The 18,722-nt window shown below is 45.8% G+C and overlaps 1 protein-coding gene across 3 annotated transcripts in view; it reads left to right on the forward strand.

Moving 5' to 3' along the window:
• Positions 1-18,722, forward strand: part of PHIP (pleckstrin homology domain interacting protein) — a 163,403-nt gene that overhangs the window by 66,025 nt on the left and 78,656 nt on the right. For all 3 annotated transcript variants that reach the window (XR_010990687.1, XM_068165151.1, XM_068165152.1), the window contains exons 16-17: positions 11,227-11,355; positions 16,696-16,921. Coding sequence is in view for 2 of the 3 variants with exons in the window: in XM_068165151.1 (XP_068021252.1) it covers positions 11,227-11,355; positions 16,696-16,921 (355 nt within the window). In the remaining variant the exon portion in view is untranslated. The remainder of the gene's footprint in view (positions 1-11,226; positions 11,356-16,695; positions 16,922-18,722) is intronic.

An 18,722-nucleotide genomic window follows, 5' to 3' on the forward strand; every position in this document is an offset into this window, starting at 1 on the left:
GGGTTTATTTTCATGTAGAGCTCTTACCAGAATCCCAGCTGTTTGCTAAAGGACATCTTAGTGGGATCTTAATGTAAATACTTACAGATCCTTTCAGCAAGAGAAGGTTATTTTGACTGTGCATTTCATTGCCACATCCAAACTGAAATGTAATCATTACCCTTAGCAGGTACCTTAAGAGGGAGCAGCAACTCTACAGTTTTTTGGTACTGAAAAGCTTTTCAAAGTACAGAAGCTATTGTTGAACATGCAGTACAAACAGGCAGAAACTACTTCATCAGTGGAGTTAACACTGTTGATGTTATGTTTATGTTCATGAGTGGAGTTAGAAAGGGGAAAAAAACCCAACAAACAATAAATCAAAGCCAAAAAAGCTTGTAGCCTTGCAGCAGGGTAAAAATACTAATAGAATAGAATAAACCAGGTTGGAAGAGACCTTCAAGATCATTGGGTCCAACCTATCATCCAACACCACCTAATCAACTAAACCATGGCACCAAGCACCCCAACAAGTCTCCTCCTGAACACCTCCAGTGATGCTGACTCCACCACCTCCCCAGGCAGCCCATTCCAATGGGCAATCACTCGCTCTGTGTAGAACTTCCTCCTGACCTCCAGCCTGAACCTCCCCTGGCACAGCCTGAGACTGTGAACCTTTTAGCTATAGAATTGTTTGGATTATGACACTTTTGCACAGCACTGAAGGACTTGGGGCTGCTGATGGATGAGAAGCCAGACATGAGCAGGCAGTGTGAGCTTGCAGCCCTGAAGGCCAATGGCAGCCTGGGCTGCATCAAAAGCAGTGTTGCTAGCAGATCCAGAGAGGTGATTATGCCACTTTGCTCTGCTCTGGTGAGACCTCACCTGGAGTACTGTGTGCAGGTATGAAGCCCTCGATATAAAAAGGACATAGAGCTGATTGAGTGGGTCCAGAGGAAGGCCATGAAAATGATCAGAGGGTTGGAGCCCCTCTGTTATGAGGACAGGCTGAGGGAGCTGGGGTTTTTCTGCCTGAAGAAGAGAAGGCTCCAGGGAGACCTAATAGCAGCCTGCCAGTACCTGAAGGGGGCTACAAGAAGAATGGAGAGAGACTGTTTGCAAAGGCCTGCAGTGATGAGGGGCAATGGCTTCAGATTAGAAAAAAGTCAGATTTAGCTTGGATGTTAGGAACAAGCTCTTTACTGTGAGGGTGGTGAAACACTGGAACAGGTCGCTGATGGAGGTAATTGAGGTCTCATCCCTTGAGATACTCAAAGTGAGGCTGGACAGGGCTCTGGGCAGCCTGATCTAGTTGAGAATGTCCCTGCTGACTGCAGAGGGGGTTAGACTAGGTGACCCTTGGAGGTCCCTTCCAACCCAGCGCGTTCTACAATTCTATGGATGTCTTACACTCTTTCCAAGTGGAGCAGACATTGGGATTGGCTAATGAAGTCTTAGATTTGATGGGACAGCACTTTTATCTGAAATGTACAAGTGCAGTGCTGGACTTGAGAATGCTGGTCAGGATTCCTTAGCAAGACTTAAGACCAGCTACTTGGCATGACCAATTTCATAGGGTGTTTTTGTTGTGATTTCCCCATGAGAGTGGTGAAGCCCTGGAATGGGTTGTCTGGGACGTGGTCGAGGCCCTGTCCCTGGAGGTGAGGTGGAGAATAGAATAGAATAGAATAAACCAGGTTGGAAGAGACCTTCAAGATCATCGTGTCCAACCCATCATCCAACACCACCTAATCAACTAACCCATGGCACCAAGCACCCTATCAAGTCTCCTCCTGAACACCTCCAGTGATGGTGACTCCACCACCTCCCCAGGCAGCCCATTCCAATGGGCAATCACTCTCTCTGTGTAGAACTTCCTCCTGACCTCCAGCCTGAACCTCCCCTGGCACAGCCTGAGACTGTGTTCTCCTTTTCTGGTACTGGCTGCCTGGGAGAAGAGACCAACTTCTGCCTGTTTACAACCCCCCTTCAGATAGTTGTAGAGAGCAGTAAGGTCACCCCTGAGTCTCCTCCTCTCCAGGCTAAGCAACCCCAGCTCCCTCAGTCTCTCCTCATAGGGCTTGTGTTCCAAGGTGTTTAAGCCCAGGCTGGCTGAGGCTCTGGCCAGGCTGATCTAGTGTGGGGTGTCCCTGCCCATGGCAGGGGGGTTGGAACTAGATGATCCTTGTGGTCCCTTCCAACCCTGACTGACACTATGATACTATGATTTCTGTTTTCTTGCTTTTCCATTCTCTGTTGGGAGGGAGTGGGGGTGGGGGGGTTTGTAGATTTGGGGTGGGTGTTTTTTTGCTGCCAATTAAAGACAAAAATTACTGCAGCTTGTTTGCAAGCAAACATGCACAATGTATTTGGTTTTTAGGGAGAAGAGTATATATATTGCTACTTTAAAATTAATTTACTTTTTAATTGCCTTTTTAGTCTCCATGCACTTAATGTCAGGTGTGTGAAGCAAGGCAACCATAGACATAAAGCTTTATAGGTATCTGTGAAATGCTGTACTGGTAATGTCTGGCTATTGCTGAGATAATAGCTCTGCAAACCAGAAGATTTGCTTCAGTAGAAGCCATGTCTCTATACTTGAGAAGAAAAGGGCTTGCTTTTCACCCTTGGAGGATTATACAACATGACTGTATTTCTAGACTAGAGAAGTTAGGAAGGAGACAAGAGCAGGGGCAGGGTCCTGCATCCGGGTTGAGGCAATCCCAGGCACAAATCCAGGCTGGGCAGGGACTGGCTGGAAAGCAGCCCTGAGGAGAGAGACTTGGGGGTGCTGGGGGAGGAGAAGCTCACCAGGAGCTCTCAGTGTGCACTTGCAGCCCACAAAGCCAATCAGATCCTGGGCTGCATCAGGAGAAGTGTGGCCAGCAGGGCAAGGGAGGTGATTCTCCCCCTCTGCTCAGCTCTGGGGAGACCCCACCTGGAGTACTGCCTCCAGTTCTGGAGCCCCTATTGCAAGAGGGATCTGGAGGTGCTGGAAGGTGTCCAGAGAAGGGCCACAAGGATGAGCAGAGGGCTGGAGCTGCTCTGCTGTGAGGACAGACTGAAGGAGTTGGGGCTGTTCAGTCTGGAGAAGAGAAGGCTCCCAGGTGACCTCATTGTGGCCTCCCAGTATCTGAAGGGGGCCTACAGGAAGGCTGGGGAGGGACTGCTCAGGATCTCAGGGAGTGATAGGACTAGGGGGAATGGAATGAAGCTGGAGGTGAGGAGGAAGTTCTTCCCCATGAGAGTGGTGAAGCCCTGGAATGGGATGTCCAGGGGGCTGGTTGAGGCCCCGTCCCTGGAGGTGTTTAAGCCCAGGCTGGCTGAGGCTCTGGCCAGGCTGCTCTAGTGTGGGGTGTCCCTGCCCATGGCCGGGGGGTTGGAACTAGATGATCCTTGTGGTCCCTTCCAACCCTGACTGATACTATGATACTAAGAGAAGATGTGTTGGAAGGATCTCATGATGATGCAGGACTGCTCATTAAAATACTGTTTGCTATTCTGCAGCTTTCACTGGGCTTTGTGACACAAGGAAATGTGTAATGCTTTCATGTGATCAAACAGATAGAGCTTGTTTGTGAACACTCACAGACTTTCTTTTAGGACTGTTGATTTCCTGACCAGTGTTACCATTTGTACCCAAACTGTTAGAAGTATGCTGTAGTAAAGGGAAAAAAAAACAAACCCTGTCACTCTTTTTGGTCCTCTTTCAGGTTGCTTCTTTCTTGAGAAGCCTTGGTCTGAGGATTTGATACCACTTGTTTAGAAGATGCCTCTGAAATTCCTTTCTTTCAGTTGGTTGCCTCTGAAAACAAATGGAGTTGCAGAATGAGCCTCCAGATACTAACCTGCCTTGTAAGGCCGTGCTCTTCTGGTTGTGCGGTGATTGTAGTTGTGTAGCTCCAAAACACTGCTGCTGTTTCAATTGGTGTCTTAATAGAATAGGCTCCACTTCTTAGAAGTGCTGGCCCAAACCCAATAAATGTAGTGATATAGAATAGCAATAGCTGTGTTTAAAACATTAAGGTAGTCACTGGAAGTGTGTACTGTCACACAGACAGTGAAGAAGCTTCAAGCAAGCCAGTCTGGGGAGTTACCATGGTGAAAAGCTACACCTTTGCACAGCCAGATACTAGCTGGGCTGGGTAAATGCAGATAAAGGTTTTGTGGTAGCAAATAACCCACAGGGTGATGTGAAGGTTGGAAGTTCTGGCTATGTGGACATGAAGAAATAAGGATAAGATTGCTGAAGCTAATACCTGATTTTGTTTCATTGTTTTTGTCCCCAGGTGTGTAGCTAGCTGGTTGTCTAATGAATGTAAAGTTGTCTGGTGCTGGCCTTGGTTTCATGCATATCTTTCCAATTGGCTCTTTAATTCCAGTTATAGGATGTGCTACAGGCTGGGGTCAGAGTGGCTGAGAGCAGCCAGGCAGAGAGGGACCTGGGGGTGGTGGTTGATGGTAGGCTGAACATGAGCCTGCAGTGTGCCCAGGCAGCCAAAAGGGCCAATGGCATCCTGGCCTGCATCAAGAACAGTGTGGCCAGCAGGAGCAGGGAGGTCATTCTGCCCCTGTACACTGCACTGCTTAGGCCACACCTCGAGTCCTGTGTCCAGTTCTGGGCTCCTCAGTTCAGGAAGGAGGTTGACTTGCTGGAACGAGTCCAGAGAAGGGCAACAAACTTGGTGAGGGGTTTGGAACACAGCCCTGTGAGGAGAGGCTGAGGGAGTTTGCTTAGCCTGAAGAGGAGAAGACTCAGGGCTGACCTTCTTGCTCTCTACAACTACCTGAAGGGAGGTTGTAGGCAGGCAGAGGTTGGTCTCTTCTCCCAGGCAGCCAGCACCAGAACAAGAGGACACAGTCTCAGGCTGCAGCAGGGGAGGTTTAGGTTGGATGTTAGGAAGAAGTTCTATACAGAGAGAGTGATTGCCCATTGGAATGGGCTGCCTGGGGAGGTGGTGGAATCACCATCACTGGAGGTGTTCAGGAGGAGACTTGATGGGGTGCTTGGTGCCATGGGTTAGTTGTTTAGGTGGGTTGGATTGGTTGAAGGGTTGGACACAATGATCTTGAAGGTCTCTTCCAACCTGAGTTGTTGTTAGTATCATTATTATGATGTATGATAGTTGTATTGAATGGTCCTTTTGCAAGCTTAAACATTTCCCCCAGTTTTCTGACACTTAATGTATGCTCTGAAAAATTTCAGTAGACACAGTTCCTGAGCCTTGTGAGCTTGGGATACATTGTGGATTTATTTGAAGGTATTAGTATAAGCTGTGACGGAAATTGTCATATACAAAACTTGGCTATGAAAAGGTCAAGTTCTAGCAGCCTGTGAGATTTTTTTTTCCCTGATGTCTGCAATGGAAATTGCAGAGGATGTCATTTTGTCCCTGTGTGAAGTTAATGGAGAGCCTGCACTGTGGTTGAAGAATCAGACCATCTGGATGGAGTGATGTATTGATTTCCCCCCACAGTCTCTCTGCCCTTTCCCTTTGGGTTTTTATGTAAGTGAGTGAGGAAAAATTGGGAAGCCCCAAGGAGGTGACAGCAGTAATGTATTTCAATGATGTCTATTTTTGGTGGCTTTGGATGCACACAGCCCCTGGTGATGACTGTTTCTATGTTCCAGTACAGTTTCATTTTTGTTCTGCTTAGAGTTTACTGCAGTGTTATGGCATCCACTGACTCAGGTCCAAAGGGTTTCTTCCTGCAAATTGTCAATCAAGCAGAGGCTACTGTATTGCAATTGGATTGTTCTGTGTGCTCCTGCTCCTTCAGAGAGCTGGTTGTTGACTCTGTCCTTTGTTTTTAGCTTTGAGTGGACACTTCACTACGAGCAACTCCTATGCTATGTCCCCTCATATCCCTGTACCTTGATGTTTTCCCTGCCCTGTGTTCCTGAGGTCTGATCTTTCACTGAGCTGTGCTGTGTGGTTCATTACTTTCTAATGCTACTTCTGCTTTCGATGCGACCTGATAAGCTCTGAAGCTCTACCAGCATTATCATATTGCTTCCAACATTGGTTCCTTCCTGTTAATCAGTAAACCTGTGTGGCCTACATAAATCTGAGCTGGCAGCTGTTTGATTAGTTTCAGCCTAAATGACATGCTTAAAAACTGGAGTCCCTGTCAGAAGAGCAACAGGGAAGATCAGATTCCATGTAGGACAGCTGAGCAGAATGCTCTGTGCACAGATTTTCTGCCACAAGGTGGTTTTTGTTTTCCTGCTGTCCAAAAAGCATACTTCCTGCTCATGTGGACATTGAATGGTCACCTTGTGTTAACTAGGGGCTTGCAATGGTTATATCCTCTCTTGTGGCCTTCATAAAGCCCAAAGAGACTTCCAGTTTTGCTGGGATTATATGGGATTGTGTTCTTGCAAGAAAGCATCAGAAATACAGAATGGCTTAGCTTGTAGATGTATTTTACTTGATTGTTAGCCAGTGTCCAGTCCTTTTGAAATTCTTGAGAGGTTCCACCTTCAAATAGTAGGTAAGAGGAGATCCTGAAGATCAAATCCAGGATAATGTTCTAGTAGTACCATAGTATCAGTCAGGGTTGGAAGGGACCACAAGGATCATCTAGTTCCAACCCCCCTGCCATGGGCAGGGACACCCCACACTACATCAGCCTGGCCAGAGCCTCAGCCAGCCTGGGCTTAAACACCTCCAGGGACAGGGCCCCAACCACCTCCCTGGACAACCCATTCCAGGGCTTCACCACTCTCATGGGGAAGAACTTCCTCCTCACCTCCAGCCTGAATCTCCCCACCTCCAGCTTCATTCCATTCCCCCTAGTCCTATCACTCCCTGAGATCCTGAGCAGTCCCTCCCCAGCCTTCCTGTAGCCCCCTTCAGATCCTGGAAGGCCACAATGAGGTCACCTTGGAGCCTTCTCTTCTCCAGACTGAACAGCCCCAACTCCTTCAGTCTGTCCTCATAGCAGAGCATCTCCAGCCCTCTGCTCATCCTCGTGACCCTTCTCTGGACACCTTCCAGCACCTCCAGATCCCTCTTGTAGTAGTCCACATAGAAGCCAGTACTGAGTTTACAGGAGATTTATTAAGGAAAAAATAACCAAAAAAGAGCTGTAAATGCTTTTCACATAACCTTTACCTAAGTTCAAACATCCCTAGGGTGTGTGATCTGTTAGATCTTTTCACTGCTATGTTGTCCATTCCCAAATGGATAACATATATATATATCTCCATTCCCAAATGGATAACTGACTTGGATGGTTGGAAGATAGAAACATTCTTAGCAAACATTTTAGTATTCATTTAATTCTTGTCTTCTTACTACCACTTAATCACAGAAACACTCAGGTTGGAAAAGACCCTGAGGATCACCACGTCCAACCATGAACCCTACTCTACAAGGGTCACCCCTAAACCATATCCCCAAGCACCACATCCAAACCACTTCTCAACACATCCAAGGCTGCTGACTCCATCACCTCCCTGGGCAGCACATTCCAATGCCTGACCACTCTTGCTGGGAAAAGCTTCTTCCTAATGTCCAGTCTAAACCTCCCCAGTCACAGCTTGAGGCCATTCCCTCTTTATTACTGTTCTGGAAGCAGTGTAGAAGTCCTGTTGATTTTTCTGTATATTTGTTTTTTAACTGCCAAAAGAAGTCTTCTTTCCACTCCTCCAGATCTGCAGCAACCTCTTCTAACTTTACAAGAAAGCTCCCAGAGAACTGTTTGGCTTACAGTGGAAGCATACTGCGATCAGAGGTTGTTCCTTAAAGCAAAGGAACCTGCAGAGGAAATTTAATGTAGTCAGGACACTGATTTGATGTGAGCAGCTCTGGTGTGGTTTCATCACCTGGGAAGGAGGTTGTATGTTTTAATAGCAACTAGTTAATGTGGCCTTTTTACTGGGTTCAGAGTGTTGTCCCAGCATACTGATAGTTGTGATTGCTAGAGTTGGAATTTCACTTTCCAAGTTTGAATGTTCCCTGGGACTTATTTTCATTTGATCCTATGCAGCTGAGTACAGTTAGATCTCTTCCTGCTAAAGGTCTGTTTGTATAGGCACAAACATAATCCTCTTTCCTTAGTGTGTCCATGTGAAGAAGTTGAGCTCTTATGTTTTCCATTGTCATAAATGGAAACATTTTTCTGCAGGTGTTCTACTTAGAAGTCACTTATCTTGAACAGGGGAAGCACAAATTACAGGTACTGATTTTGGAAGAGTCTGTTCCTCTCTTTCTCTTCTGGATCTCCTTCTGGTCTATTCTGGGATTGTAGCTTTCTTTTTGTTGTTGCATTCCATGTGACACATTGCAGTGAATCCAGAGTCTTTGCCTGTGAAGGATGGGAGAGAAAGCTTTCTGCCTCAAGCCAGGAGAGGTTTAGTTCCCTGACTTCTTAAACTTCTCATGACTCGTGCTGGAAGGTGTGATAGAAATGCATAGTGCTATGGTGAGAAGAATGAGTTCCATTGTTTTTTCTGGCAGTCTGTTAGTTATTTCTAATACCAGGTTCATGACCTTGACTTACCTTCATTTAATTTTTTTCTTTCCCTCTGTCTTTTGCCTTTCTTAAGCCAGGTTTTAAGCCTTTCATACCACCACATTGATAACAGGTCACAAAGTCCTATTATTGAGCTTATTGAGCTCAGTGTCTCTGTAGGTGGGACTGGGTTTTCATACAACAGATTATTTTTATGGATCTAAGGCATGCTACTTTGCACTGTTTTTGCAGCTCTGTTCTTCCTGCTTTGGGGGAGAACAATAAGCTGTCTTCAACACTGAGAGCAAATGAGTAACTTCCCTTTCTCATTCTCTTGGATCACCAGCATTCCATGCATCATTTTAACATGTTCAGTCTTGGCAGCTCTTGGCTGGGGTAGCCCTTAGCTGACCAGTGGTTTTTCTTCTGTTCTTTGAGCAGTCTCTTCTCTTCACCAGTGATCCACTTTTATCCAGTGTAGGTTCTAAACAGAATAAACAGAGTATCTTCTATTGGGATACACTCTTCATCTTTGATTTAAAAAGGGTGGAGGGGAGAAAGCAGCTTCCTTCTTGCTTGGTGAAGTTAAGAGCATCACTGATTACAGCTCCCCCTTTTGCAGCTTAACATTTGGTTTCTGTTCCAAACAATCAACTCCTCTGCTTTAGCTTTATCATTAAAGAAATGTCATTGTAGAGTCTTATTAACCCCAAAATAGTTTTGTTTATAAAGAAATGAAGTTCTGCTGGCTAGAATTTTCTGGCAGGCTTTGCTCTTGAGCTTGCAATAGTAATTGTACCTTGGGTGCTTATCCCCGACAGTAATTCCTGTTCTTATCATCTTCAGGATTTATATTTCCAAGAAACTGTACCTCAGGCTTGAGGGATTGCACTGCAAGATCTTACTACTGTCCTTTCCAAACCCACCACATTCTGACCACCTCTAGAGTAAAAGTGTTTGCACTGTGCTAATCACTATTCATTTCTAGAAGGGAATAGCTTCCAACTAACACAAATGCTGAGGGATTTCTTCAAGGCCAGCCATCCAGTTTCTTGCTGGGGAAACCCAACCCCCATCCCCCATCATCCTAATGTTTTACATTTTTCTTGCTCTTTCTTCTAGTTCTTCCCACAAACATGCCTTGTTTTCTGTGTAAAACAAATATCTTCAACTCTTAGGCTCTGGGACCAGCCTGAAACTCTTATTTATGAAGGCCTTGAATGTTAGGAAACTCGACCCTTTGATACTTCTTTTGTTGCAGGAAGGGAAAGGGAACAGAAATCTCTGTGTCAATACTCTTTCTCCATGGTTTTTTCCTTTACATCTGCAAAGCTTACTCTTTGGCTGAAATTCCTTCCCTTCTGCACCTCCCTCCCCCAGCTGCCTCCCTCTCATGTGGTGACAAATAGGAGCACAGTATTGTAACCTGGTTGTTGGATGGTGCTTAGCCTGAGCTGGTTCTGCATTCCTAGCTGTTGCGATGTTAGCGTCACTCGCTCCAAGCTCTGGTTTTGTTTTGCATCTCTCTCTGTAAGACACTCTGGTTCATTTCTTCTGGAGTAATGGGCAAAACAGAACATAAAACTTGCCTTGCTTTATGTTCCTCTTTTGCCAGTCCAGAAACTCATCTGACTTGTATGTAGTAAGACAGACCTTTGTCAAAACCCTGAAAGCACTGGTAATAGGTGTAGTAGCCTCTACCACTGGGGGTGTGTGCAGGGGTGTGGGTGTGGATGTGTTGCAAGACCATGGGCATAAGATTTAGACTTCTTGTCCTTGTCTCACCTGTAAGATAGTGAGCACAGTACCCACCTCCCAGGTTTTTTTCTGAGGCTTGGTTCATTTACTTTTTAAACTAATGCTGAAGGCCTCTGGAAGCTGCTGCAGAGTGAGTAGTGATGCTGCCTGCAGGCTAAAGATCGTTGTGGTTGTCGTTGTTGTTGTTTTTTTTTGCTGGCAGTATATAGGCCTGCCACAGATAGGGCAAGAATTTTGTTTGGTGTCTCTTTAAAGAAATTGCACAAGTGCTTTGCTGGGGAGAATAGAAAGGGGCTTTCTGAAGAGGTGCTGAAGACTTGAAAATTCAGAGTGGTGATTGGTCACCTCTGCTTGATTGACAGGTTGCAGGGAAAAACAAAAACCCATTTGTTCTGGCTTAATGGAACTGGAAAACAGAAAATGAGTATCAGGTAAAAATTCCTTTTTTAAAATCTTTGCAGTTCTCCTTTAAACAGTGGAGTTTGAACACACAGCTACGCCTCCCCCACTCCAGTTAATTAGGAGTAGGAATTGCAGAAGCAGGCAGTTGCTAAGTTGTGTAATGTGGGTTGTCTGTCAGTGCGTTTTTCCTAGCAGGCAGGTGTTCTGAAACACCACGGCAGCCAATGCTGCTGGGCTAGCTTAGCAAGAAGGCAGAGGATGGAAGGCAGAGGGTGTAGTGACTCAGCCCTGAACTGGACCCAGCTCTCTGGTTAGGCTCATTCAGCAGGACGCTCAAGGGGAAGCCTTTATTTTCACTTCCTATACTGTGCCTGCTTTGTGGAGAAAGTCTGTCAGTTTCTACTGCTCTCAATTTGGCATCTTTCATGAGCATGATTACAAAATTGCACTGGGAAATGACTAGCTTAAAAAGCAAAACTCTGTTTTAAAGTAACTTCTATCTGGCAGTATACTGTCTTGCAGATTTTTACAGTAAATTTCAACACCAGCACCACAGTTTTTGAGACTCATAACTGCAAATGATTGATTTCTGGTAACTTAATTATTTTGTATGTTGATGTATTTCAGATTGAAGGACAAGGACATGGTGCAGTTTTTGACTGCAAGTGCTCTCCTGATGGACAGCATTTTGCATGTACAGATTCTCACGGTCACCTTCTGATTTTTGGCTTTGGTTCCAGTAGCAAATATGACAAGGTACAGTGCAAGATGAAAATCAAAATGTTTGTCTGTGTTTGAATGTGTTTGTGCAAGTCTCCCCGCAGAGCTACATTTCAAGAGGGTCTGTCATGACGCAGTTTTCATGCGGGATCGTTCAGACTCTGCTTGTTGACATTGAGCTTTCTGTCACTTGTCCTCTTTTTAAACCATGGAAACATGCTATAAACTACTGTTTACATGGGAACTTCAAACTAACTGTCCAAAAAAGCCACCCTCATTGAAAAAGATACCCAGTCACTGGCTGCCCCCTGAAGTGACAAAGTTGTACGTGTCTAGCAGTGGATCCACGTGGCTGAAGTGAATTCAGCTGCAGTGGAACTGCTAACAGTTAAACACATTTTGCTTTAAGTGTTTTTCTGGTTCCTAATTAAGACCAAATAAAAAGGGAAAGGTGCCATACAACTAATTGCTGCTATCTGTATTTAAAGCTTGCAGAGCCTAGGAGGAAATTATTTGCAATGACTGTGCTGTATGTTCTAGTGAAACAATTCTGTGTCTGCTAATGAAGCTCTGCTGTCGTGGTTGCCTTGGTGCTTACATAGCAATGTTTCACTTGTTCCTGTGTGATTGAAATATTACATCTTTGTTCTGATGTCATAGCCTGCACTGTGTAAGTTGTGTGCATTGTAAGTTGTGCACATTGGAAGTGTGGGTGTCTTGCCACAGCCCCTCCTGACTGTAAAGATATGTGGTGCTGTTCTGCTTGGGGTTTGTTTTTGCCCTCTGGATGGATGTGCACTATGAACAATACACTTTACCTAGTTTGGAGCAGCCACAAGGTCCTAGCTCTTCTATCCAGGGAAGAGGTGAGCTGTGTCTCTTCTCCTCTTTCTAAGACTTTAGCAGGCATATTTGTTCCAGGGTTTTCTTCTCTGCTTCTGGTAGCTGATACTTGAAGATTATTGGGTGAAATCCTGGCTTCTGGGTCTTGCCTCTTGCCTTGGATCTTTGGACTCAAACTTGCCTTGAAAGCATTTTGGCAAACAGCAGTGCAGAGGAGCCTGAAGGAGGGAGAGCAAAAGTCATGTCATTCTTTGTCTTGCAAGCCACTGCATTTATTACTGTAGTCTTCCAGCTCTGATTCTGATGTCAGTTAGAGCAACGTTGACATATTGGGCACTTTTTTGCCTCCTTCTTTCTCAAGTATGATTTGAAGTATTTGGTACTTGGCTGCTGTTGCTATCCCTCAGCTATTCCTAACGGTGCATTTCCTCTTCCATTCCAAAGGAAACAAATGTAGAGAGACACCAGAAGCAAGGAAAACCAGGGTGATCAGATAATTCATACTATCATAGTATCAGTCAGGGTTGGAAGGGACCACAAGGATCAGCTAGTTCCAACCCCCCTGCCATGGGCAGGGACACCCCACACTAGATCAGGCTGGCCAGAGCCTCATCCAGCCTGGCCTTAAACACCTCCAGGGACGGGTCCCCAACCACCTCCCTGGACAACGCATTCCAGGGCTTCACCACTCTCATGGGGAAGAACTTCCTCCTCCCCTCCAGCCTGAATCTCCCCACCTCCAGCTTCATTCCATTCCCCCTAGTCCTATCCAGGTCTTTATCTTTCAGAGTTCTTACTCTTCCAAAATTTAAAGCCTGTTACAATTAAATATTTCTGTCACCACGTCCCATGGATTGTTCCAGGTCTATTTTTGCCCTGCAGTCATTTTGGAAGTGTGTAGTCCTCTGCTACTCAGAAATTGTTGGAAATTAAACTGAAACTGAGCTTTGTCTTTGCTGTGGTAGATCAGGAGTTTCCTTTACACAGCCACTTGAGAAATTGCTTTGTGAGGGATTAGATCTGTTTGAAGAGTGAAACCAATTGCTTTTTGCTTCTTGAATTCTGCAGACCCTTTGCTCTCTTGGGTTTCTGCTGCAGCCTCTGAGAAAAGATTGCTCAGAAGTTTTGTCTTATTGGGTGACTTAAAGTGATCCTCTCCAGCTGTTACTGTGCCAATGCTAATCCTGCCATTCTTGACCACAGAAGAAAATGGCAGCAAATAGGACTTACATTTATTGCCTCTTTAGTCTGTCTTCAGCTCTCAGAATACCCATCCTGGAAGTTTATGATCACTTCCGTGTCTGGTTCCATCTCCTGTTTCTTTTTTCTCTGACCTAATTTAGGGGAAAAAAGGCAACTCCAGACAGGTATATGCTGGAGAGGAGATGTTCTATTTTTCTATGCTCCTCCTTTTCAGTTACTTGAGTTTTGTTCAGACATCTTGTGAGAATATGTTCTGATTATACCTGTGGGGTTTTTGGGGCTTTAAGGCTTTAAAGTGATTTCCATCTCCCTTGGGGGATGATTTTTACAGAAGAAAGGAGTGTGATCACCTGTCCTCTATTCCTGCATTTGGGTTGTGCTCAGAACAATAATTTTTGCTGAGACAGTGTTAGCTCTGCTGAGAGAGCAAGCTCTTGGTTTTTACCTGGATGTTTCTTCATGTTGTGTTCAGTAGTACCTGTGTTCCCTAGCTGACTGAAACAACTGTCCAGGGTTATTTTTTGTCCCCCCCATATTGTAATCTTGGCCATGATGAAGGCCATGGGGTGGCTTTGGCTTGTTTGCTCTTTGCTGGAGAGAGAGAAGGGAGTTAAAAAAGAAGAGAGAGTTTCTTCTGCTTGTTTAGGGCTTCTTTTGTTATTTGAGCCAATTAAAGGAACCCTCAACCAGTCTCAGACAGGATTTCTGAGTGTGTGAAAATCATCAGAGGTGAAATAAGCTCACTCTCAGCAGGGCATGTGCACTTCAGAAAGTTCTTGCTTGGGTGGACACTTGGTCAGAAATGCCTACTGGTCCTAAAGCATAAGGTACCTTTCTGCTGACTTGACTCAGAATGGAGTAGATCTCTGAGCTCTGTAGGGCTTTTATTCCTGTAGCCTGCCCAGATCACTGTTCTTTGCTGTGGCTTGACAGCTCCTGTGTGGTGAATTGGTGCAGCAGTAGGACAGCAGTGTAGGTGTGCCCATCTGGAGGACCTGAGCCTTCTGTATGCAAAGTGTAGTCACTGAAGGAGAATCTATTTGGACAGCTCAGACCTTGTGGAAAGCTTTTGTGCCCAAACCCAAGCTAGGCTTTGTGAAGTCATGTGGACAGAGCATTCGTGTCCTAGTGGTGGTGTAGGATCATCTTTTTGTCATGAATTTGCTCTCTTATGTCAAGAAATAGGTCTGACTTGGTACTTTTGACTTTTGTCTGCTGAACATAGCCATCTAAGGTACTCTGAAATGTCTGACTCTTCCAAGTCCTGAGGAAAAAGAAGTGGAATAGCCTGAGGATAAGGTTATTGCCCTTGGTTCCAGTAGGGATGTTCTAGTGCTCTACCTAAGAGTTAGTCTGGGCCTGGGTTCTTCCTGCAATGCTGTTCTTACCTCATGGAGTAGAAAATGGTTCTTTACTGTATCCTACCTGCTTACAGTCCAGAGTGCACAGAAGGGTAATTGCAAAGGAGTCTCTGTCCCTCCAAAGAGGTCATGCACCAGAGACTACTCTGGTAGAGGTCACTGAATCTAAGGAAGGATTTCCAGGTCTTCCCTTGGCTTACAAAACCTGGGATGCAGAAAGCACTGAACAGTCACTTCACAGCACACTACAGCTCACAGCCTGATCATGCCATTGGAATCTCTTCTTTCTCAGTGAGGAAAAGTACTTAACAGGAGAATTTACTCTTGGTGAAAGTACTGGATGCTCTTCTGTTATGAGTCTAGGGAAAATCCCAAGTCCTCCTCTGCCTTTATTGCATGGAGCTATTTAAACTGAAGGAACAAAGTTGTTAAGCAGGCCTTGATTCTGTCAGTCAGATGCATGGAAGTCTCATTTGGCCTCTGTTAACAGATCTGGCAACAAGATTTCATCCAGCCAAGGCTTCTTACTGCAGTGACATGTCACCTTGTCCCCACGCTTTGGAAGGGCAGCCTTTTGAATCCCTGGAGTAAATTCTTTGCCATTGTATCTTTCCACGTTATCTTACTAACTTCTCTCTCTGTAATTTCTCTGAATTTCTGGAGGTCCAGATCCCATGATTCCTGTGGGAATTTTTCATTACTGTATTTTTCTCCACCTCATGTGGCTGCATTTTCTGATGATGTAATTGGCAGGCATTTGTCAACATCCTTCCCTCCTGGACTTCTCACACCCAGGACAGGAAACCTTTGTAGCTGAGGGATCAGACCCCTGAGTAGATGCTGTAACCTCTGCATTACTGATTTCTACATAACAAGTTACTGGAAGCTGTTAGGAGTTAGTCATGATCATGCTCTTCAGAAAGTGGGCTATATTCTATCACAACTTAGGCATTCCTTTGTGCCCAAGTACCTGGTTTGAACACCCAAGACAAGACTTTTTTTTGAGACCTCTCTGTCTTGGGTCAATTGTTTAATCATTTTTATACTGCACTAGAAATCTAAGTTGGGTGAATGATGATTTTATGATTTTATTTGTTCAAGGAAACTGGGTGCAGGAGCTGCCAAGAGGTTTGCTTGCTAGTAGGTGGTGCTGAGATATGTAGCATACACGTCACTTACCTTCTGAAATGGCTCTTGTGGTTCAGTATCTTCATGATTACATGGCAGTGAGATGCATGTGTCAGCAAGAGATGGAGCCACAAACGTTTTCACATTCTGTTTGGACAGAGTTTCTCAGTCTTGAGTGTCTGTGGAAAGTCATCTACAGTGAATTATGAGCTGGTAGACTGCAATAGAAAACTTTGAGCTTGAAGAGTTCAGCTTTCAATCAGCTTTACTTCATCTGTTGGAACTTTTTGATCCAGTATTATAGTAGGCATAGATATGTTTGCCTACTAGTGCTGCATTTGGCATGATGTGATAAAGATTTCCCTGTTCCTCCTCTTTCTAAACCACAGCTCATGAGGCTGTGACACAGCCTTTCATTATCAGGATGCATATTCATGTATTCAGAGTTAAGACAAGTTGTAAACTAATACATCCAGAGTGTGTTCAGTTCACTGTCTTCAACTAATTCAATATTATCCAATTCCTCTGCTCTTTGGATGAACCCTCAAACCCTCATGTTTGAACCCTCAAACATGGATTGTTCTCCTTGCACTCTAATAGAGGAAAGGAGTACTGAGGGGGGGAACCAACAGAACCCTCTCCCCCTCAAAAAAAGAAAGGGAACAAAACCAAGCCACTAAATTTTCCCCTTTGAGCTGAGATGAACCGATGAGCTTATAGCCTTGTTTTGGCAAAAGTGCCCTCCAGTACCACTGTTAAAAATGCTGTTGGCAGTTCTCTTCTGTGTGCTTTTCTTTCCAATAGGTTCTTTTAAAAAATTACCAAATGACTTTGTTTGCAGATAGCAGATCAGATGTTCTTTCATAGTGATTATCGGCCCCTCATCCGTGACGCCAACAACTTCGTCCTGGACGAGCAGACACAGCAGGCTCCGCACCTTATGCCTCCCCCCTTCTTGGTGGATGTGGATGGGAACCCTCATCCTGCAAGGTATCAAAGACTAGTTCCTGGTCGGGAGAACTGCAGGGAGGAGCAGCTTATTCCTCAGATGGGAGTGACGTCTTCAGGTATGGAAAGTTTCACTTCACTACGCAATATCCTGCCCAGTTGCCTCCAAGGTGTTCAACACTTTCCCTCTGTCCTTTTGCTTCATTTCTGAGCCTAGCAGTTCACTTGGTGTGCAAGGATTGCAGTGCCCCTGGCACTAAATGCTTGTCACAGTTCATAGTATCATAGTATCAGTCAGGGTTGGAAGGGACCACAAGGATCATCTAGTTCCAACCCCCCTGCCATGGGCAGGGACACCTCACACTACATCAGCCTGGCCAGAGCCTCATCCAGCCTGGGCTTAAACACCTCCAGGGATGGGGCCTCAACCACCTCCCTGGACAACCCATTCCAGGGCTTCACCACTCTCATGGGGAAGAACTTCCTCCTCACCTCCAGCCTGAATCTCCCCACCTCCAGCTTCATTCCATTCCCCCTAGTCCTATCACTACCTGAGATCCTGACAAGTCCTTCCCCAGCCTTCCTGTAGGCCCCCTTCAGATACTGGAAGGCCACAATTAGGTCACCTGGGAGCCTTCTCTTCTCCAGACTGAACAGCCCCAACTCCTTCAGTCTGTCCTCATAGGAGAGGTGCTCCAGCCCTCTGCTCATCCTTGTGGCCCTTCTCTGGACACCTTCCAGCACCTCCAGATCCCTCTTGTCATAGGGGCTCCAGAACTGGAGGCAGTACTCCAGGTGGGGTCTCCCCAGAGCTCAGCAGAGGGGGAGAATCACCTCCCTTGCCCTGCTGGCCACACTTCTCCTGATGCAGCCCAGGAGCTGATTGGCTTTCTGGGCTGCAAGTGCACACTGAGAGCTCCTGGTGAGCTTCTCCTCCCCCAGCACCCCCAAGTCTCTCTCCTCAGGGCTGCTTTCCAGCCAGTCCCTGCCCAGCCTGCATTTGTGCCTGGGATTGCCTCGACTCAGATGCAAGACCCTGCCCTTGCTCTTGTTGAACCTAATATGGTTGGCTTGTGCCCACCTCTCCAGCCTGTCCAGGTCAAGTTGCATTTACAGTGTTGGCATCGATCAAGTCGCTACTACTTGATGCTATGATGCCAGTTAGTTTTCATTACCGAAACAGTGTATGATGGTGAGTGGGCTTTCAGCTGCTCTCCCTGGGGTAGGAGTTCCTGCTGCAGAAAATCTAGATCAGCTACAACAGGTAACACCTGCAAGAAGAGGAAAATGAGAGACACCTGAAACATGGAGAATTCTCTTTAGATGAAGACAATTGTTCAAGGATCTCAGGGAGTGATAGGACTAGGGGGAATGGAATGAAGCTGGAGGTGGGGAGATTCAGGCTGGAGGGGAGGAGGAAGTTCTTCCCCATGAGAGTGGTGAAGCCCTGGAATGGGTTGTCCAGGGACGTGGTTGGGGCCCTGTCCCTGGAGGTGTTTAAGGCCAGGCTGGCTGAGGCTCTGGGCAGCCTGATGTAGTGTGGGGTGTCCCTGCCCATGGCAGGGGGGTTGGAACTAGATGATCCTTGTGGTCCCTTCCAACCCTGACTGATACTATGAAAGTATGATACTATGAACTTCAGTCTTGATACTATCTGTGAGTGTGGTGGGTTGAAAATTCCCCCTGACATGAAATTGCCAGACCAGCCCAATTGGAAGTAAATGGAGCTGGATTTACAAGCAAAGCTACAATTTACAACGAACATATACATTATTTACAGGTATTTACAACTAATAAACAGCACAAGAACCCCCCCTGGCCAAAAACCAGGGGAGCTAATAGCTTTCCCCTTCCCTGCTCTCCTCCTTACCACCCTGTACACAAAGGGACAGGAGAAAGAGCAGAGAATTAGGCAGAACA

This window comes from Melanerpes formicivorus, unplaced genomic scaffold, assembly GCF_026170545.1.
Source record: "Melanerpes formicivorus ecotype bairdi unplaced genomic scaffold, bMelFor1.0.p_v2 SCAF_85, whole genome shotgun sequence".
Lineage (NCBI taxonomy): Eukaryota > Metazoa > Chordata > Aves > Piciformes > Picidae > Melanerpes > Melanerpes formicivorus.